The sequence below is a fragment of the Chanos chanos genome, chromosome 2 (assembly GCF_902362185.1).
Source record: "Chanos chanos chromosome 2, fChaCha1.1, whole genome shotgun sequence".
NCBI lineage: Eukaryota > Metazoa > Chordata > Actinopteri > Gonorynchiformes > Chanidae > Chanos > Chanos chanos.
Genome location: NC_044496.1, coordinates 59050986 through 59074179, shown reverse-complemented (window position 1 = coordinate 59074179; position 23194 = coordinate 59050986). Strand labels below are relative to the sequence as shown.

The 23194-nt window shown below is 48.6% G+C and overlaps 2 protein-coding genes across 2 annotated transcripts in view; one reads left to right on the top strand and one right to left on the bottom strand.

Annotated features, from left to right (window-relative positions):
• rps6kal (ribosomal protein S6 kinase a, like) overlaps window positions 1–13550 on the top strand; it is a 24337-nt gene extending 10787 nt beyond the window's left edge. Inside the window, exons 11-22 of the mRNA XM_030793611.1 lie at window positions 1–20; window positions 232–296; window positions 1078–1180; window positions 6867–6991; window positions 9953–10075; window positions 10296–10385; window positions 10486–10644; window positions 11005–11166; window positions 11871–11947; window positions 12208–12325; window positions 12557–12697; window positions 13173–13550. The exon at window positions 1–20 is cut by the window's left edge and continues 69 nt beyond it. Coding sequence (XP_030649471.1) covers window positions 1–20; window positions 232–296; window positions 1078–1180; window positions 6867–6991; window positions 9953–10075; window positions 10296–10385; window positions 10486–10644; window positions 11005–11166; window positions 11871–11947; window positions 12208–12325; window positions 12557–12697; window positions 13173–13298 — 1309 coding nt within the window. The 3' untranslated portion in view covers window positions 13299–13550. The remainder of the gene's footprint in view (window positions 21–231; window positions 297–1077; window positions 1181–6866; window positions 6992–9952; window positions 10076–10295; window positions 10386–10485; window positions 10645–11004; window positions 11167–11870; window positions 11948–12207; window positions 12326–12556; window positions 12698–13172) is intronic.
• Window positions 13551–20874: 7324 nt separating this feature from the next.
• Window positions 20875–21963, bottom strand: LOC115805610 (POU domain, class 3, transcription factor 4). The gene has a single exon (XM_030766243.1). It carries the CDS (start codon window positions 21961–21963, stop codon window positions 20875–20877), a length of 1089 nt encoding a protein of 362 aa, XP_030622103.1.
• Window positions 21964–23194: the final 1231 nt, after the last annotated feature.

Sequence of the window (23194 nt, the reverse complement as noted above, 5' to 3'; positions counted from 1 at the left end):
AAATCCATCCAACCGTTTAGGTGAGTAGCTCTCTGTCTGCTCCTGTCCTGCTGGAGAATGAGGCTTTTCACTGACAGTTTGATGACAGAATGCTGAACGGAAAGGATCTTAGATGACCAGGTTCTGTGTGCTTGACTTGCAGTGTGTGTGTGTGTGTGTGAGAGTGAGAGAGAGTGCAGAGAGCTGTCTAAGTCATAATGTGTGTAATAAGTTTGAGATGTGTGTGTCCAGGGGCAGGTCCAGACGGAGTGGAAGAGATCAAACGCCATGTGTTTTTCTCCACTATTGACTGGAATGTGAGTATGTGTTTGGGGTTGTCCAGGTTAGAGGACATGAGAGACTCCACCCCCGTAAACATCACCATTACTGGGCTCTGTGAAGTCCCTCTGAGCCGCTCTCTGCAGGTGGCAGTTCTCTGTCTTCCACACCTAGCCACTGGGCTGAGGGATCACACGCATGCTTGTGTGGCACATGCATGATGCACGTGTTCACGTGCATGTGTGGTATTTGTGTGTGCCTTTGCATGGGATGCATGTGGAGTGTGCATGTTAAGTATGTTTGCGTGTGGTGTGTGTGTGAAGTATGTTTAAGTGTGTGTGTGAAGTATGTTTACGTGTGTGTGTGTGTGAGATTGTGTGAAGTGTATTTGCGTGTGTGTGTGTACCTGTGTGTGAAGTATTTTTACATGTGTGTGGGCCTGTGGTAGCAGGCTGGGCAGTAGGCCAGTTCTGACTGGGCTAAGCTGATTTCCCAGTTGAGAGGTGATGGGGAGTCAGTGGTAGTTGATTGAGGGTGAAGAGGAGGGAGAGCTGTCCTTACAGAGTGGACACTGTTAGTCTGTCTGTCTGTCTGTCTGTCTGTCTGTTAGTCTGTCCTCTCAGCTGCTCTTAGTCTCATCCTCTCTCACCATTTCCCTAGTTTGCTGTGAACAGGTGTGAATGACCCCACAGACCACTAAACTGGTTTTTCTGTGTTACTGGGTGGGCTGAGGGCTCAGAGCAGCTGGTTTTAGGAAGCAGGGCTTGAGGACAGTGTTCAGATGCATCACATTGTGTTTATGTCTCTGCGTTTTTGCAGAAACTCTTCCGGCGAGAACTGCAGCCACCATTTAAACCAGCAGCGGGAAAACCGGACGACACGTTCTGCTTTGACCCCGAGTTCACAGCCAAAACACCCAAAGGCAAGAACACAGCAAGCCTCTCTGTGTCATTATCCACCCCCCCACCTGCCTGCACACACACTCCCCTCACCCCCCCACCTGCCTGCACACACACACACACACACACACTCCCCTCACCCCCCTACCTGCCTGCACACACACTCCCCTCACCCCCCTACCTGCCTGCACACACACTCCCCTCACCCCCCTACCTGCCTGCACACACACACACACACACACACACACTCCCCTCACCCCCCTACCTGCCTGCACACACACTCCCCTCACCCCCCTACCTGCCTGCACACACACTCCCCTCACCCCCCTACCTGCCTGCACACACACACACACACACACACACACACTCCCCTCACCCCCCTACCTGCCTGCACACACACACACACTCCCCTCACCCCCCTACCTGCCTGCACACACACACACACACACACTCCCCTCACCCCCCCACCTGCCTGCACACACACACACACACACACTCCCCTCACCCCCCCACCTGCCTGCACACACACACACACACACACTCCCCTCACCCCCCCTCCTGCCTGCACACACACACACACACACTCCCCTCACCCCCCTACCTGCCTGCACACACACACACACTCCCCTCACCCCCCCACCTGCCTGCACACACACACACACACACACACACACACACACTCCCCTCACCCCCCCACCTGCCTGCACACACACACACACACACACACACACACACTCCCCTCACCCCCCCACCTGCCTGCGCACACACACACACACACACACACACACACTCCCCTCACCCCCCCACCTGCCTGCGCACACACACACACACACACACACACTCCCCTCACCCCCCCACCTGCCTGCGCACACACACACACACACACACTCCCCTCACCCCCCCACCTGCCTGCACACACACACACACACACACACACACTCCCCTCACCCCCCCACCTGCCTGCACACACACACACACTCCCCTCACCCCCCTACCTGCCTGCACACACACCCCTCACCCCCCCACCTGCCTGCACACACACACACACACACTCCCCTCACCCCCCCACCTGCCTGCACACACACACACACACACACACACACACACACACTCCCCTCACCCCCCCACCTGCCTGCACACACACACACACACACACACACACACACACACTCCCCTCACCCCCCCACCTGCCTGCACACACACACACACACACACACACACACACACACACACTCCCCTCACCCCCCCACCTGCCTGCACACACACACACACACACACACACACACACACTCCCCTCACCCCCCCACCTGCCTGCACACACACCCCTCACCCCCCCACCTGCCTGCACACACACACACACTCCCCTCACCCCCCCACTTGCCTGCGCACACACACACACACACACTCCCCTCACCCCCCCACCTGCCTGCACACACACACACACACACACACTCCCCTCACCCCCCCACCTGCCTGCACACACACACACACACACACACACACTCCCCTCACCCCCCCACCTGCCTGCACACACACACACACACACACTCCCCTCACCCCCCCACCTGCCTGCACACACACACACACACACACACTCCCCTCACCCCCCCACCTGCCTGCATACACACACACACACACACACACACACACACACACACACTCCCCTCACCCCCCCACCTGCCTGCATACACACACACACACACACACACACACACACACTCCCCTCACCCCCCCACCTGCCTGCACACACACACACACACACACACACACACACACACACTCCCCTCACCCCCCCACTTGCCTGCGCACACACACACACACACACACACTCCCCTCACCCCCCCCACCTGCCTGCACACACACACACACACACACACACACTCCCCTCACCCCCCTACCTGCCTGCACACACACACACACACACACACACTCCCCTCACCCCCCCACCTGCCTGCACACACACACACACACACACACACACACCCTTCACCCCCCTACCTGCCTGCACACACACACACACCCCTCACCCCCCTACCTGCCTGCACACACACACACACACACTCCCCTCACCCCCCCACCTGCCTGCACACACACACACACACACACACACACACACACACACACTCCCCTCACCCCCCCACTTGCCTGCGCACACACACACACACACACACACACTCCCCTCACCCCCCCACCTGCCTGCACACACACACACACACACACACACACACACACACTCCCCTCACCCCCCCACCTGCCTGCACACACACACACACACACACACACACACTCCCCTCACCCCCCCACCTGCCTGCACACACACACACACACACACACTCCCCTCACCCCCCCACCTGCCTGCACACACACACACACACACACACACACACTCCCCTCACCCCCCCACCTGCCTGCACACACACACACACTCCCCTCACCCCCCCACCTGCCTGCACACACACACACACACACACACTCCCCTCACCCCCCCACCTGCCTGCACACACACACACACACACACACTCCCCTCACCCCCCCACCTGCCTGCACACACACACACACACACACACACACTCCCCTCACCCCCCCACCTGCCTGCACACACACACACACTCCCCTCACCCCCCTACCTGCCTGCACACACACACACACACACTCCCCTCACCCCCCCACCTGCCTGCACACACACACACACACACACACACACACACACACACACACTCCCCTCACCCCCCCACTTGCCTGCGCACACACACACACACACACACACACTCCCCTCACCCCCCCACCTGCCTGCACACACACACACACACACACACACACACACACACACACTCCCCTCACCCCCCCACCTGCCTGCACACACACACACACACACACACACACTCCCCTCACCCCCCCACCTGCCTGCACACACACACACACACACACACACTCCCCTCACCCCCCCACCTGCCTGCACACACACACACACACACACACACACACACTCCCCTCACCCCCCCACCTGCCTGCACACACACACACACTCCCCTCACCCCCCTACCTGCCTGCACACACACACACACACACACACACACTCCCCTCACCCCCCTACCTGCCTGCACACACACCCCTCACCCCCCCACCTGCCTGCACACACACACACACACACACACACTCCCCTCACCCCCCCACCTGCCTGCACACACACACACACACACACACACACACACACACTCCCCTCACCCCCCCACCTGCCTGCACACACACACACACACACACACACACACACTCCCCTCACCCCCCCACCTGCCTGCACACACACACACACTCCCCTCACCCCCCTACCTGCCTGCACACACACACACACACACACACACACCCCTCACCCCCCCACCTGCCTGCACACACACATACACACACACACTCCCCTCACCCCCCCACCTGCCTGCACACACACACACACACACACACACACACTCCCCTCACCCCCCCACCTGCCTGCACACACACACACACACACACACACACACACTCCCCTCACCCCCCCACCTGCCTGCACACACACACACACACACACACACACTCCCCTCACCCCCCCACCTGCCTGCACACACACACACACACACACACACACACACTCCCCTCACCCCCCCACCTGCCTGCACACACACCCCTCACCCCCCCCCACCTGCCTGCACACACACACACACTCCCCTCACCCCCCCACTTGCCTGCGCACACACACACACACACACTCCCCTCACCCCCCCACCTGCCTGCACACACACACACACACACACACTCCCCTCACCCCCCCACCTGCCTGCACACACACACACACACACTCCCCTCACCCCCCCACCTGCCTGCACACACACACACACACACACACACTCCCCTCACCCCCCCACCTGCCTGCATACACACACACACACACACACACACACACACTCCCCTCACCCCCCCACCTGCCTGCATACACACACACACACACACACACACACACACACCCCTCACCCCCCCACCTGCCTGCACACACACACACACACACACACACTCCCCTCACCCCCCCACTTGCCTGCGCACACACACACACACACACACTCCCCTCACCCCCCCCACCTGCCTGCGCACACACACACACACACACACACTCCCCTCACCCCCCTACCTGCCTGCACACACACACACCCCTCACCCCCCTACCTGCCTGCACACACACACACACACACACACACACACACACACACTCCCCTCACCCCCCCACCTGCCTGCACACACACACACACACACACACACACCCTTCACCCCCCTACCTGCCTGCACACACACACACACACACACACACTCCCCTCACCCCCCCACCTGCCTGCACACACACACACACACACACACACACACACACACTCCCCTCACCCCCCCACTTGCCTGCGCACACACACACACACACACACACTCCCCTCACCCCCCCACCTGCCTGCACACACACACACACACACACACACACACACACACTCCCCTCACCCCCCTACCTGCCTGCACACACACACACCCCTCACCCCCCTACCTGCCTGCACACACACACACACACACACACACACACTCCCCTCACCCCCCCACCTGCCTGCACACACACACACACACACACACACCCTTCACCCCCCTACCTGCCTGCACACACACACACACCCCTCACCCCCCTACCTGCCTGCACACACACACACACACACACACACTCCCCTCACCCCCCCACCTGCCTGCACACACACACACACACACACACTCCCCTCACCCCCCCACCTGCCTGCACACACACACACACACACACACACACACACACACTCCCCTCACCCCCCCACCTGCCTGCACACACACACACACACACACACTCCCTTCACCCCCCCACCTGCCTGCACACACACACACACACACTCCCCTCACCCCCCCACCTGCCTGCACACACACACACACACACACACACACACTCCCCTCACCCCCCCACCTGCCTGCATACACACACACACACACACACACACTCCCCTCACCCCCCCACCTGCCTGCACACACACACACACACACACTCCCCTCACCCCCCCACTTGCCTGCGCACACACACACACACACACACTCCCCTCACCCCCCCACCTGCCTGCACACACACACACACACACACACACACACACACACACTCCCCTCACCCCCCTACCTGCCTGCACACACACACACCCCTCACCCCCCTACCTGCCTGCACACACACACACACACACACACACACACACTCCCCTCACCCCCCCACCTGCCTGCACACACACACACACACACACACACACACACACCCTTCACCCCCCTACCTGCCTGCACACACACACACACACCCCTCACCCCCCTACCTGCCTGCACACACACACACACACACACACTCCCCTCACCCCCCCACCTGCCTGCACACACACACACACACACACACACACCCCCCTCACCCCCCTACCTGCCTGCACACACACACCCCTCACCCCCCCACCTGCCTGCGCACACACACACACACACCCCCTCACCCCCCTACCTGCCTGCACACACACACACCCCTCACCCCCCTACCTGCCAGCACACGCCATTCAGCTCGCTGCCATGGGCCACCAAAGGCAGAGAGAGTGTGTGTGTGTGTGTGTGTCGGTCAGTCACGTGTCTGTCTCCTGTGCTCTGATCCCTCTGTGTTTCCTCTCTCAGACTCCCCTGGCATCCCCCCCAGTGCAAACGCTCACCAACTCTTCAAAGGTTTCAGCTTCGTAGCACCAGCCTCCCTGGAAGAGAACAAGAGCTCCCCTTTACTCAACATCCTCCCCATTGTGCAGGTAGGCCTCGGGTAACCATGGCTACACAACCACTGGGTTCCAGTGATGATCTGAAGAGACACCTGAAATTTGGAGAGCTACTCTAGACAGTTGACACACTCACACACACACACACACACACACCAGGGTTGGAAATTAACTTTTTTTGTTCTCCTGCCACTGTAGCTGGTGGATTCCAAAATCTACCTGCCACTCAATTTTTTTACCAGCCACTTTCTTGTTTTATCCAGCAGTGTGTAACTTCATGTGAGAAGTAATACAAGAAGATCTACAATATTCAAGCATGATTCTTTAGGTAAATAGGCTATTTTATTTCATAAGGTAAATATTTAAACTCAAGGAAAATACTGACATTCTCTCTCTCTCTCTCCCATGCACACACACAGTAAACTGATTTTCCCTGTTCTGTCTTCCTTACATGGATGTGGCATTTGGATGATTTGTGGTCTTTTACGGCTTCCAATTAGGTTTTTGGTCCCAACAACGAAACTATTACTGTAAATGGGCCAGGGCCTTTATTTTCCTCAGCTGAAGAAAGAACCAGGCATTTGAGACAGGCTATTATTAGAGACAGGCCATTATTTATGATTTATCCTTTGTTTGTAATGTTGCAGTAATGGTTACCGGTAATTTATAATTTATCCTATAAGGATTTAGGGGTATACCTACTTCTCCAGTATAGTCTGTACTGTATTTAAGATTAATAATATTAGGTCTATTACAGGCAGTTTGTGTCTGATTATAATGATATGGTGCTTATAATAACAGCAGGCAAATAAAAAAACAACTTATGGCAATATCTACGAGATATCTGATGGAAGAAAGGCACACAAAACAATCAAGCTTTGAATTTTTTCGACGCCAAGAACTCCCCTTTTTGGCGGCTAAGGCGGTGCCCTTTGCAGGGGCCTTGGCTGTGGCAGCGTAACACTTTACTTCACTACATGCCTTTGCTGACGTCAACTGTGGCTCAACCAGGTTCGAACCCCCAACTGTGAACCGTGGCTCAACCCCACCCTCACGTCGCGAGGTGAGCGCCCAACCAGCAGAGCCACGGCAGCTGCAGAACAAGCAAGCTTTGAAATCATATGGAAATGTATTGGTCCACAAGTTCTCATATTAGAACATAGCACGTATCACAATAACAAACATTTTAATTATTGGGAGAAATAAAGAGCAAACTCAGAAGATGCATGGTAAAACATTGAAATCACAGCTTACCGTGGTAAATACAAGGCTCTGGGTACTGTACAATTCATCATCCTCCTCCTCCTCACCACCGTCATCATCATCAAGAATAACCAGGTCGTTGTTGAACAGCTCCTCTTCATCTTCCTCATCCTGGGCAGCCACGGTCTCCGGTGCCAGCCACAGACGTCACGCCTCCGTCGCTCAGGGAGGGGCAGTCATGCCTCCGTCGCTCAGGGAGGGGCAGATTTCTGTTGCTTTATTTTGTGTCATTTTTCTTGACACTGGATGATGTTTGGGCCGTATGGAGTGAACCGCTCTAAAGGCCTCCTCTCCTGCGCCAGACTCATTCTCCTCCCTCCACCTCCAGTTAGCCTTGTTCTCCTCTTATCGGCCAATAAAAACTCCCCTCTCTTTCTTACATCTAATTCTTTTCGGGTTGACACTGAAATGCCTTTGCAGCTTCCTCCCCTGAATTTGCCTCTGTGTATTGCAAAACTTGCATCTTGAATTTCAAATCAAATTTCCATTTTGGGGCCATGCTTGTCTCCAGTAATTTGCTAGGTGGAATCAAAGCGTGCGTGTAATTGCAGTATGTTGTTGTACTGATGTAAATAATGCTGTGGAAATATGATGAATTTACCACTTGAGCCTTTCTGTAAATTTTTTTTTTTTTTTTTTGAGAATTCTCTTATTGGCATCTGAAGCGTGTTGACGACATACCAAAGAGAACATTGTCTGGCTTGTCTCCTCGTAAACTAACCAATCACACGGAATTTCCATTGTCAACTTTTCTCCAGTTCTCATTAAAAAACGGTTTTTGACCTTCGTCTCTTTGGCCTGTGTCTCCTCCTGGGAGGTTTTCTCTGCAGACCTCTCAACCCCCATAATGTAACCCCACTATTTTTTTTTTTTGTCTTTTTGCTACGTTAGCCAAGGCTACTTGACCTGAGGTGATTCTTTTTACCTATTGGTTGCTAGTTAGCGTTCTATGCTCAAGTTGCCGCGGTAACCCCCCTTGTCTCCTCGTTAAAGTGTGAAACAAGCAGATTCAGTCTGCCTTGTGGAATGTCACAAAACACTTGGTTAAAATTGCATTATTTGGTTGTATATTAAAATTGCATTATTTGGTTGTATATGCTATTTTTATTTACCCGCCACTATGCCTGGTAGGTTGAGTAAAATCACCTGCATTTGGTGCTAATTTCCAACCCTGACACACACACACACACACACACACGCTCCTTTTGCTCTCTCCTATGGCTCTCTCCCTCTCACAGACACAAGAAGAAAAAAACTCGCATACAGACGTTCAATTTAACTTGGTTGTGATTTCCCCCTTTTTGCTTGCAAGTTTGAAACTGTTCCCATAGAGACCACTAATGAATATAAACAAGAGTGTTTCAGTGCAGACATATGTTGCAGGGACGACTAGAATCATCTTACTGGTGTGACTGCATGCATCAAAGGGTTAAATCGAGCATTTATGAAGTGCTTTAGAGGAGATTTCAAAATATCGAGATATATATCATGTATCACGATATAGCCTAAAAATATCACAATGTTATTTATAGGCCATATCGCCCAGCTCTATGTGCAAGTGTGTGTGGTTTGCAGTGTGTGTGGTTTGTGGAGCGGGTGTGGTTTCTGCTCTGTAGGTGATAATGTTGTGATTTGTATTCACTTTGTGTGTGTGTTTGTATTTGTATGTGTGTTTTGCACTGACTCGGGGTGTGTGTGTGTGTGTGTGTGTGTGTGTGTGTGCGTGCGCAGATGCACGGAGGTTCGGCCCAGTTCGCAGACGTGTATGAGCTGAAGGAAGACATTGGTGTGGGCTCCTACTCCATCTGCAAACGCTGCATCCACAGAGTCACGGCCATGGAGTTCGCTGTCAAGGTGAGAGCCTGTGTTTCAGTCAGTCCCAGCCTAAAACACTGCAGCACAAAAAGCCCTGACTAACCCACGAATGTACCGGTCACTAGGATAGTCAGAGTATGTCTGTCAGACGACCAGCAGAGGGCACTCTCAGACTACGTTCCAGCTTCTGAGAGGGAAGTGACCCAGTCTTTCAGCATGTGTTAATGTTTTTCATTTTCTTACTTCTCTGACTGTCCAGATCATTGACAAAAGTAAGAGAGACCCGTCAGAAGAGATAGAGATCCTCATGCGTTATGGCCAGCACCCCAATATCATCACACTGAAAGACGTAAGCACCATCTCCTCTCTGTCCTCTTCTCTCACTGCTCTCGTCTTCTGCCTGTCTGTGTAGGAGTAAGTCCACTAAGACGTGTGTGTGTGTGTGTCAGGTGTATGACGAAGGCAGATTTGTTTATTTGGTGACGGAGCTGATGAAAGGTGGAGAACTTCTGGACAAGATTCTACGACAGAAGTTTTTCTCTGAGCGGGAGGCCAGTGCAGTCCTGTACACCATTACAAAGACGGTGGATTATCTGCACTGCCAAGGGGTAAGATGGACAGACACACACACACATTCTCCTCTCACACACGCACACACAAGCGCACACACAGCACTCTGATGTGAATGAGGAGCTGGTGTATGTGCCCTGTGTTCTGGGCACTCTGGTGAACATGGGAGTGTGTGTTTGACTCACACTGACTCTCATTAGAGGGCTTTCTGAGTGCGGTTGACACTGCTGAATGTAACATGGGAGAAACAGTGAATGATTAGTGAGAATAAGGTGTCAGTAGATGGTGAATGAACTGCTACTGATGAGTAAAGTGCTTTAATGTGAAGACCAGAGGAATTGAACGTGATAACAGGAAAGACTTGATCGGTCCTGTCTGATCTCGTGTGCTGTGCCCAGGTAGTCCACCGGGATCTTAAACCCAGTAACATTTTATACATGGACGATTCCGGTAATCCAGACTCCATCCGCATCTGTGACTTTGGCTTTGCCAAGCAGCTGAGAGGAGACAACGGGCTGCTCCTGACGCCCTGCTACACTGCCAACTTTGTGGCGCCTGAGGTGAGAGAAATGCTTAGTTTAAAAGTGTGTGTGTGTGTGTGTTTGTGTGTGTGTGTGTGTGTGTGTGTGTGTGTGTGTGTGTTTGTGTTTGTGTTTGTGTTTGTGTATGGGACTGCAGAAACACAGTAGTAGCGGTCGGTTGGATTGTATGTTAGGTTACCTTGAGTTTAAGTGTGTGTGCGTGTGTAATACAGGTACATGACACTTATAAATACAGGTGCATGACCCTTATAAATACAGGTACATGACCCTTATAAATACAGGTGCATGACCCTTATAAATACAGGTGCATGACCCTTATAAATACAGGTACATGACCCTTATAAATACAGGTACATGACCCTTATAAATACAGGTGCATGACCCTTATAAATACAGGTACATGACCCTTATAAATACAGGTGCATGACCCTTATAAATACAGGTACATGACCCTTATAAATACAGGTGCATGATTGTTAATACAGGTACATGACCCTTATAAATACAGGTGCATGACCCTTATAAATACAGGTACATGGTCCTTATAAATACAGGTACATGGTCCTTATAAATACAGGTACATGACCCTTATGAATACAGGTGCGTGATTGTTAATGCAGGCCTGTGTTGTTTGTGTCTGACTGAAGGTACTGATGCGGCAGGGCATAAATACAGGTGCGTGATTGTTAATGCAGGCCTGTGTTGTTTGTGTCTGACTGAAGGTACTGATGCGGCAGGGCTACGATGCAGCCTGTGATATTTGGAGCCTTGGTGTTCTGCTCTACACCATGCTGGCTGGGTGGGTACTTTACTCTATAAGAGTCAAGTGTTACATTAATCACAGTATTTTCAAAGCATATTACTCTGTAAGAGTCATTTACATTCACTGGAGTCCTGTGAGTGTCCAGGCCCCTTGCTGCTGGCTGATGCAGAACCTGAGAGAACCCTAACCCTGACCCTGACCCTAACCCTGACCCTGACCCTGACCCTGAGAGAGTGTTATTGTGTAAGACTGTGTCCACGGGATGCGCGTCTGAGTGTTCTCTGATACCTGTGCAGGTACACCCCGTTCGCCAACGGCCCGAACGACACCCCCGAGGAGATCCTGATGCGTATCGGCAGTGGGAAGTTCTCTCTCAGTGGGGGAAACTGGGACACGGTGTCTGACTCCTCTAAGGTACGGTAAGCAGAGCTGGTGAACGTGTGCTTGGAGCTAAGCCCAGCCTGCTATACTTCCAGTGTGGTGTCAGTGGGCCGGGCTGGGCTTACTCAGTGAGAACCACGTCAGAACATGCTCATAGCGCCAGTCCAGCTGGACTATGAGTAGGTCAACAGTAAAAAGAGGGACGTGTGGTGTTGTATGTGCAGTTGCTGTTCTGTTTGAGGTGGACGATGTTTCTTGTTCTAGGACCTGTTATCTCATATGCTGCATGTGGACCCACATCAGCGGTACTCAGCAGAACAGGTCCTGAAGCACTCATGGATCGCCTGTCGTGACCAGCTCCCTCACTTCCAGCTGACCCGTCACGATGCACCACACCTGGTCAAGGTACGACACAGCCCTGCACACCAGGCCGGGGTTGAGACAGCCAAGAATGAAAGCTTTAATTTCATCTCTGACAACAAGGGGAGCTCACATGACTCGGTGTGTGCGTGTGTGTGTGTGTGTGTGTGTGTGTGTGTGTGTGTGTGGCTGTGCATGTGTCTGTCTATCTGTGTCTCTGGCTGTGTGTGTCTGTCTGTGTCTGTGTGCGTGTGTCTGTCTGTGTCTCTGTGTCTGTGCGTGTGTCTGTCTGTCTGTCTGTGTCTGTGTGTGCGTCGGTCTGTCTGTGTCTGTATGTGTGTGTGTGTCTGTGTCTCTGTGTCTGTGTGTGCGTGTGTCTGTCGGTCTGTCTGTCTGTGTGTGCGTCTGTCTGTCTGTCTGTGTCTCTGTGTCTGTGCGTGTGTCTGTGTCTGTCTATCGGTCTGTCTGTCTCTGTGTCTGTGCGTGTGTGCGTGTCTGTGTCTGTGTGTGTGTTTTGCAGGGGGCGATGGCGGCCACATACTCGGCGTTGAACCAGAAGACGGGTCAGCCTGTCCTGGAGCCCGTGGCCGCGTCCAGTCTGGCCCAGCGCCGCAGCATGAAGAAACTCACTTCCACCGACATGTAGTGATCAAACGGTCACTCTACTGTGTCCTCTTCCGCTCCTCTGTCTGTTTATTTAAAGAATGACCCTGACCCCCACCCCCACCCTAACTCCCCCTGTTAGCTGCTCCCACCCACACTGGTCCATGGACCCCATGCAACTTCACATCAGGGACGTTCTGTGTTGTCTGTGGGAATTTACAGGAGACTCAGACACTCTGTTTCTGTCAGGGAGATGGAGTCTCTTTGTATTTAATTTCATTCTCCAGTATGCACGCTCTCTCTCTCTCTCTCTCTCTTTCTCTCTCTCTCTCTCTCTCTCTCTCTCTCTCTCTCTCTCTCTCTCTCTCTCTCTCTCTCTCTCTCTCTGTCTCTGTCTCTTTCTTTCTCTCTGTCTCTTTCTTTCTTTCTATTTCTCTCTCTCTCTTTCGCTCTCTCTCTCTCTCGCGCTCTGTCTCTCTCTTTCTTTCTTTCTCTCTCTCTTTCTTTCTTTCTCTCTCTCTCTTTCTCTCTCTCTTTCTCTCTCTCTCTCTCTCTCTCTCTCTTTCTCTCTCTCTCTCTCTCTCTCTCTCTCTCTCTCTCTCTCTCTCTCTCTCTCTCTCTCTCTCTCTCTCTCTCTCTCTGGCTGAGTAAAATGCACCAGCTCTTGTTCTCATTCACTGTGACTGGCTGAGCTGCTGAAGCCGCTTCAGTAAACTGTGTTACACATTTCTCACACCAGTAAGCATGTTGCTCCTCTCTGTTCTCCTGTCCCAGCTCAGCCCACGCGCAAGGTATGCCCTTCTCCCTTCTCTAGACCACTAATCCCCTAGGCTCCAGTCCCAGGGAGATGAAGGTGTGGGAGGTTTTGGCACTCCTGATGGAGGAGTCTTATCAGTGCCGACAGATCGGGTGTGGCGTTCCGTCAGCGTGGTGCAGAGGAAAGACTCCGAGTGTGTTTGTCAAACCGGCTCTGATCACAAACCACTCAAAGTCTTGTGCTAAACCTCACAGCGTGTTTGCCCTGTGGCCTTGCAGGTTTTTTGCCACCTTCACCTGGTCAGGCTTTCTTTGGCCGTTACCTTCAGAAGACCCTTTTGATTACATTTCTGTGTAAAGGAAAAAAAGACATGCATAAGACATGCATAAGCGACAGATTCAAAAGGTCAGGAATGGTGGAGAAGAATCTTGTGTTGTCAGGTGCTCTCTTGTTGTCTCTCTCTCTGTCTCTCTCTCTGTCTGTCTGTCTCTCTCTCTCTCTCTCTCTCTCTCTCTCTCTCTCTCTCTCTCTGTGGATCTCTCTCTCCCTCTCTCTCTCTCTCTCTCTCTGTGGATCTGTGGATACAGTGTTACTGCTGAATCATGAGCCAGGGACTCAGGACTGGGGAAGGGAACTCTGGCTGGATTTAGAAAAAAAAAAAAAAATCATTTCCATAAATATCTCTTCAGACGTTGTGGAAATTGTATCATATTGTATTTATTTCGTTTAATTTTTAAAATTCTATTTTTCTTTGGAGTTCTGTATATATTGACATTAAAGATGGTTATTGACATGCTCCTCCTGCCTGTGCCGTTGTTGTGTTTGAATGGCAGATCACTGAAGGGTGCTGTGTAGTCTGGCTTTACTTCACCTCTCGCTGTCCCTCTGGCATTATACGCGGCTTCATGTGCATTTTCTCAGCAGTGTAGTTTGAAGCCCACAGCAGCACTAGCTCTTAGAATGAAAATCCGTGTAAGTGTGTAGTATCTGCCTCCAGGTGGCAGTGTGTCCCCAGACACTTATCTAATACAGTTCCTTATGCAGCTCTATATGTTTGTATCGTCCCAACCAGTGAAAGCGTTATCTTTACAGTGAAGTGACGTCTAAACCTTTACAACAGCCTCATTCAGAACGTGAGGTGGTGTCGGTCGCTGTAAAAGTTATAGTGTGAAAATAGAAAGTGTAGCCGTGAAGGAAAGGCTGAGTGTGTAATCCTCCAGTGGTCCGTTCAGGTAAACAGGAGAACACGTAAGCGTGTAACAGTGACGTCTGAGTAAGGCGACCGCGAGGGAACAGAGATCCCGTGTTTCATGTATATAGGTAAGTGATCGAGGGTCTGTGTATATCAGAAGGGGAGGGGTGGTCTCAGCTGGTTAAAATTCAGCCAAAGGGCAGAAATACCAGAATGGCAGTGATATCTCTGCCCTCAATGTGTTCTGCAACCCCTTCCTCACTGTCCGGTTGAAACCCAAAAACAGAGTTAGTTTTCTTCACCTGCGTGTGCAGCCTGTTGTCCTCAGCAGATCTCACTCCTCAACAACAACAAAGAGTCCACTGGATACCACTGTCTGCCAAGCCGCAGGAGTGAACTGCTGCACTCAGAGGCCCTGAAACTCCTCAGGAAGAACATCCTGCCCTGCACTGTCTATGTACCCTGTGTGTTTATTCAGGGGTTACCCTGTGTCATGTTGAGTGTGTGTTTATTCAGGGGTTACCCCTTGTCATATTAACTGTGTGTTTATTCAGGGGTTACCCTGTGTCATGTTGACTGTGTGTTTATTCAGGGGTTACCCTGTGTCATATTAACTGTGTGTTTATTCAGGGTTCATCCTGTGTTACGTTGACTGTGTGTTTATTCAGGGGTTACCCTGTGTTATGTTGACTGTGTTTATTCAGGGTTTACCCTGTGGTGAGTGGACTGTGTGCTTATTCAGGGGTTACCCTGTGTTACGTTGACTGTGTGTTTATTCAGGGTTTACCCTGTGGTGAGTGGACTGTGTGCTTATTCAGGGGTTACCCTGTGTTACGTTGACTGTGTGTTTATTCAGGGGTTACCCTGTGTTATGTTGACTGTGTTTATTCAGGGTTTACCCTGTGGTGAGTGGACTGTGTGCTTATTCAGGGGTTACCCTGTGTTACGTTGACTGTGTGTTTATTCAGGGTTTACCCTGTGGTGAGTGGACTGTGTGCTTATTCAGGGGTTACCCTGTGTTACGTTGACTGTGTGTTTATTCAGGGGTTACCCTGTGTTACGTTGACTGTGTGTTTATTCAGGGGTTACCCTGTGTTACATTGACTGTGTGTTTATTCAGGGGTTACCCTGTGGTGAGTGGACTGTGTGCTTATTCAGGGTTTATGCTGTGTTATGTTAACTGAGCTTGTTCAGGGGCTGCAGTCAGTGTTAGGTGGGCAGGAACACAGTCACACAGACCAGCCACGCCCAGCCCTGACATCACCTACTCTGAGCACCTCAATCTCCTTCCTGCAAAGGCTAGGGACACCTCCAGAGCTTTTACTGGTGTGCCGCTAAAACACACACAGTCTCATTTCAGGCCTCTCCTTGTAAACTGGATTAGAGTGTGTGATTGGTCTGTCAGGGGAGGCTGCTATATCAACTTTGTTACTAAACAGTTCTTTGTGTCAAATTCATGGTATGAATTACCTTGTAATATCTGATCATCTGTGAGACTGAGGTATGTGTGTATTTATTTGGGAGTTTGGCTCTTGCCTGTATCTGTGTCAGCTGTATCTTTGTCATGGTGACTGCTCAGCGTGGTCTAGGTGATGCATGCTCAGGTGTGAATCCATTTATGCCAATTAAAGAGGAGCCCCTGAAGTAAGCCAATTAATGTGCTGCTCTTAGTGAAGTCATTCGCTGTCAGATTAGCTTTTGGAAATGCCTGTCACTGGTACAGATGCAGGCACAACATTTGGCTAATAAAAACAGCCAGATTAATGGAGTGAGGAGCATAGATAATGAGTTAGTGTGGAACATAAAGGACAGACAGTGATCAGCCTGCCGCTGCAGATAAAGACATCAGTGGGCTGGTGCTGGAGAAGATGCCTCCTTCTCTGCTAAACACTCTGTCCTGTGGTTCACGTCAGGGCTCGGCTGTTCTGTCACGCGCGTTTGGGCTGTTCTACGGCAGAGTAGAAGTAGCCCATAGCGCTAGTTCCTCAAATGTTCCACATAAGCGTTTCATTTCTCTTTCATTGATCTGTCCTTTTGCTTTAATGTTGGTTTATTTTCTTTGTGAATCAGTCCCAGGCTCTGTGTTTTGAGTACAGACCTTCCTTTGAGTTTCTCTTTCATCTAATTTTCATTTTTTGGCCTCATGGTTTGAAAACACAAACACTTTGGTGGTCAGTAAGGGAGGAAAGGATTTAGATTAGTCCCCTTAAACTGAATAGAGAAAGACTTTGGACTAGTCCCCTTAAACTGAATAGAGAAAGACTTTAGACTAGTCCCCTTAAACTGATTGCTTTTCAACTTGAAGCCGCTTGTTTTAGACCCACAGAGCCAAAGAATACAATAAAAAAATCCTTGAAAAGTTTATTTCTAAAGGACATGTCTCATCCTTTCAGGTGGACTCATCATATTTTGTCTTCCTCCACGCTCTTCTAAAAGGCGCTGATCAGTCTGACTTTCCTCACACAAACTCTGGCTCTCTCTTTACCTCTGAGCTCTTATCAGCCAAACCCATGACTACTGTGCTTACACAGTGAAAAACAGCATTGTACAGAAGTATTGTAATTGTGTGTAAGTATGTATGTACATATGTTCCTGTGTATGTAGGTAGATCTGTCCTTTTGAAGATATATTTTTTGATTATCCACTTTAATGTCCCCAAATAACAGCTAAAATAATAGTGTTAAATATTCTAGATAATACATACTCTGTATATTCTCTCTGTATAAATATGTTATATTTATATATTTTATGTGTTAGACATTCTTATTAACTCCTTCACTCCTCACACAGTCTCACAGCACAGTGCAGCCACTCACTCTGACACTTCGTGACCTTGACAGTGTAGGTGTGAATATGAAGACATGTTACAGATTGACATATCTGTATGTTACAAACGCCCATACGGCGTACGATTCATAAGTTACATTACAGCGGACATAAACGGTAGTATATGTACAACTATAAGACGCTGTTCAGAGTGAACAATCCTAAAACCATCAAAGACTACTGAAGTGGTTAAATTAACAAATAGATGTGTCATTTCACTTTTGTAAAAATAATTATTAAAATGGTTTATTTCGTTAAAATACTATGTTCTGATGGAGAACGCTATAAAAGGCACAGGTTAGGAGCTCAGTTTCCGCTAATCGTTTTTCTGTTTCTCACAACAAAACAAAAAAAGTCTGTTCTGTCTAAGAGCTTAACTTCAAACTCGGTGATTCACGCGCAGCTACGCGTAAAGGTTATCAGACAGAAGAGTCCGTGCGACACCCCGTGGTGAGCTGTAAACTGCCAAGCACTGGACAAATTGGTCGGAAGGGCAGAATGGTCCGAGGTCGATTATGCAAATCCTTTACCCTACCCTTCACAAAACACATGGAGCGGGACTCCCACGATCGGTTTATTTTTCTTCCTGATATAAAGGAGTGGCATTTCTATTTGTGCTTCCTTTCTTAACCCTTTCCTGTATATTTTTAAGTCATTCCTATGTCATTTAGAAGGCAAAATGTATCCCGTGAGATAAACGCTTGCTCACATGTGTATTTTTATTTATTTTATCTGTGTGCTTGGCATTCTGCACAAACTACAATATTTCAGTCGTGCTCGTGCACCGTTCCATGGTCACTGAAAGTTGCAGACTGAGGAAATGCATATATTACCCGCCATTAGTATTCAAGTCAGGCACGGCATTTCAAGGCAAGGTCCAGGCACCTCTCTCTCTCTCTCTCTCTGACACACACACACACACTCACTCAGAGAAAGAATATAGAACATGGAAGGCCTTTCCATCTACATTTAAAGCCTGTTTAGAATTGGCATTACTTTCGTTACTTTCGGCTGGATTCATCTGATAAAATGTGGAATCCTTCCTGTAAACTGAACAATGAAGTTACTAAATTAATCCGTGAGATATGGATGCATTTCAGGTTTTGTGTGGTTGCATTTTACAATCAAACACACTGTTTAAGATAAGTCTAATATGCTGTGATTAAACTTTGATCAAACTGAGAAATGCTAAAATCCGACCATTCTGCACTGTAGTTACAGAAAACACGGAAGTGTGGAAATAATTTTCAGGCTGCTATTATATTATATTATATTATATTATGTTATATTATAAATTGTATATATCTTACACTGTATATGTGCACATACATACATATAGCCAGATATCTATATAGATGTACATACACATACAATGTGCTGCACACATATGTGTGTGCTGAAAACACATGTTCTATCTATCTATCTATCTATCTATCTATCTATCTATCTATCTATCTATCTATCTATCTATCTATCTATCTATCTATCTGTCTGTCTTCTTTTCCTTCCTCAGTTAAATAAATTGCTTTAAGTAACACCCCAACCGTAACAACAAGTTGTTTTATTACAACATACATTATACAGTTTGTTTCAAAAACATAATACAAGTTTTATACTGAAAATAAATAATTGCTTGACCTGTCATCGAATTTGGAATAGAATTTGCCGAAAAGGTCAAATTTAATGAAAATATCTTTTTTACATCACTAAGCTCAGGAATAACTAAACGATATTTGTTTAAATTAATAACTTCAAAAGGTTGTAATATACAAAACTGTACAGTATTCGAAAAAATATTTAAGAAATAAACCAATAACAGGAGTATTTAAGATTATAAAATTTTTGATACTGAACGTGTACAATAAAATAATTATAGGCTAGTTCACTGGCGAGTACTTTCCGCTTCTGCTGTAGTGCCTGTTAGTTCACACAGTAATGTGGTCGATGATGAGTCGAATGATAGACTTTACATAAAGAACCATAAAATATTGTGAATCAACTTGTGCGTTGCTATTGTGGAATATATGTATATATATATATATATATATATATATATATATATATATATATATCTTTTTTAAGTAGAAGGTTGAATTGTTATTATAAGAAAAAAGACATACCAACACTGACATGGTTGCGGTGAAAAATAAACTACTAGAATAAATGCAGAATCATAAAATTGCTTGTAACCGAAAGCTGTAGAAGACAAAAAATATGGTATTTTCCTCAGATGCACAGCGACACTAATGCCAAGGCTTAAAATGGCCGCGTATTGCTGGAGAGCATCGACATGATCGGCGCTGTGAACCAGAGCAAATTAAACAAATCGATAAAAACTCGTTATTGTCTGTCGTGTGTTTTACATGTTATTCAAAAGACCATATATGTGCAATTATAGTGAAACCACCGTAGTAAATCAAGAAGCCAAGCAAAAACCAAAATAAAAAAATATAAACCATTGGCTACAAATGATTTTTCCAGAAATTATTACTGAAAAACCTGATGTATAATTATGTCTTCAGAACCAAGGCGCTGGGAGGTCATAGGCACAATTTTGTATTCATCCTTTCTGTAATACAAAAACATTTTGGTAAATTACTTGTTCCATTTGTGATCTCAAATAAAACATTGGTCGGCCACAATAATGCCCCAAACACTGGATATTAAAATGGAAAAGCTATAACAGCTGTGTGAGTTTTTTTTTTCTCTCAGTGCGTCTAGTCATTTGTCGTTATAGTACAACCAAAAAAGATTGAGTGCCGGAGAAATAAGACCCATCGTTCAAAAGAATCCAATATGTTTCCATTCGTGGGAGAGTCTTGCGGGTGGATCCCGCTTCCTTGGTCAGAGATCATGGCATGAGGATTTGTCCGTGTTAACGTTGTGCGAGTAAACCTCGTGAGGTTGCTGGTCTCCTGGTGGAGTCATTCTTTTCTCCTTTTGTCTTCTGTTACAAAACCACACGCGAACCACCTCCTTCTCGAGCTGCAGGCTGTCTGCCAAAGAAGAGATCTCCTGAGCCGCAGGTTTTGGGCATTTAAGAAAGTGAGTCTCCAGCACCCCTTTGACGCTCACCTCAATTGAAGTCCTTTTCTTTCGTTTTCTGCCTTGCGCGGCGATTTTATCGATGCTGCTAGGACTCCCAGTCGACGAATCTGCCTCTTCAAGCCACTTGTTTAGCAAGGGTTTGAGTTTACACATGTTCTTGAAACTGAGCTGCAATGCTTCGAATCTGCAAATGGTCGTCTGAGAGAAGACGTTGCCATATAAAGTCCCTAACGCAAGCCCCACGTCTGCCTGTGTAAAGCCTAACTTGATTCTCCTTTGTTTAAACTGTTTGGCAAACTGCTCCAGCTCGTCCGAGGTCGGTGTCTCCTCGTCGGAATGGTCGTGACAGTGGTGGCCCCCCATGTCGGAGTGTTCTGGTGTATCCCGCAGTCCTGGGTGCATGTTCTGGCTCTGCGCGGAATTCGGTGGCGGCGTCAGACCCCCGTGCTCCATCATGCCGTTGACAGTGAAGCCTGTCTGTGAGTATATGTTGATGGGTTGTCCACCGCTGTTTATGGATGAGTTATGAGACACGGGCGTCCCCCATGCACCTGGATGATTTGTATGGGGCGAATGGTGGGCGACATGGGGGGACCGGTGATGAATGATCGACCCGAGCTGGAGGTCTTCCCGTCCCGGTTTAATGTCCTGCTGCTCCAGGGGACTTGACGCCAACGACGCTGACCATGGGCTTCCCTCGGATAAATTGGTCACCCACTGGTGCCCGATAGGGTGTCCATTACTCTGGACTCCCTGTAGGTATTCACTTTGGAGAAGTTTCTGGTGGTTCCTGAAAGTGCTCCCTTGTTGCATGACCGAGGCGTCTGCATGGACCATGGAGCTGGAGCTGATGATGCTGTAGGGATTGGAGGCAGCTGTGGCCATGCTTACTGTAGATCCCCCACTAGTTATAATGTGGCAAAGGGAACAGCTTCAGCCTTTGACATCTACCAGACTCTGGAGCCAAATCAGCAGCAAGTGAATGACTGGCAGCACTAAGGCCCAATCGTATTGACGGTAATACGCCTTAGCTGCACGATACAGCCAATGGGAAGGTAGGGGGGCTGTAGCTTCACCATTTAAATTGGATACGCAGGAATTTAAAGCGTTAAACTGACACAAAACAGGAAGTGAATGTACGTGCAAACAGTATTGTTCACTTTGAGAAATTCTGTGAATGTTTACTTGAAAACCAGTTCATGTGTCACAGGCTCATTAACTACAGCGCAGTTATAAGGATATCTTCGTCGGCTAAACAAGAGATAGCCACTGATATTCAGATATAGCTTTATTCTTATTTCGAGATTCCCATTTCAGTTTAATAATCCCAAATATGCTAGTGTTAGATTACAAATATTTGTAATTGCCCTCAGTTTCCATCTGTCTCTTAAAAAGGAAGGGAGATGACGAGACTAGAGTTCTGTTTTCGTCCTCTTGTCTGCTTTTCACTTAAAATTACACCTTTTAGAGCGGCGAAAAATGTAAATACGAAATATAAACAAATAAGAATTTTGATTTTAAATGAGTACAGAATATGTGTAAGTTAATAAATGTTTGTCAGTGGAACCCACTGCCGTCTATTTTTCATGTCCCCCCTTCGCGTTATAAGAATGTTGCAAGTATTAGATGTAAAGATAATTTTTATTACCAGCACAAATCTGAAGTGTTTTTCACCTGCCTCTTTAAACCAGCACATTCCACAAATAAAAACAAGACACATAGGGGTATGCGGCTTGAGTTAATACCATTCAATCCTACGAGCAGATCTTTAACAATCTCCACAGGTCCTCAGAGTTTAAATAAGATCTGTCTGCATATTTCAGGGGTTACCTAGCTGCGTAATTATATTTGCTATTATAAGACTACATCAGAGTTTCCTTATTGGTTTGAAATTCCATTAAATATATTGCAAGAGCTCCCAGGTTAAGCTTGATTTAAATTTGCATACATTTTCATACATTTAGCAGAAATAAAAGAAGGCTAGCAGCCACCAGAAAGTCATTAAAGAGCGCAGTTTCTCTACGGAGGGTGAACAGGAGGAAATTGCGAAGAAGCTTTTGCGGGAACAGGTGAGTTTTCAGCTCTTCTTCTAAAAAGAAAGAAAGAAAGAAAGAAA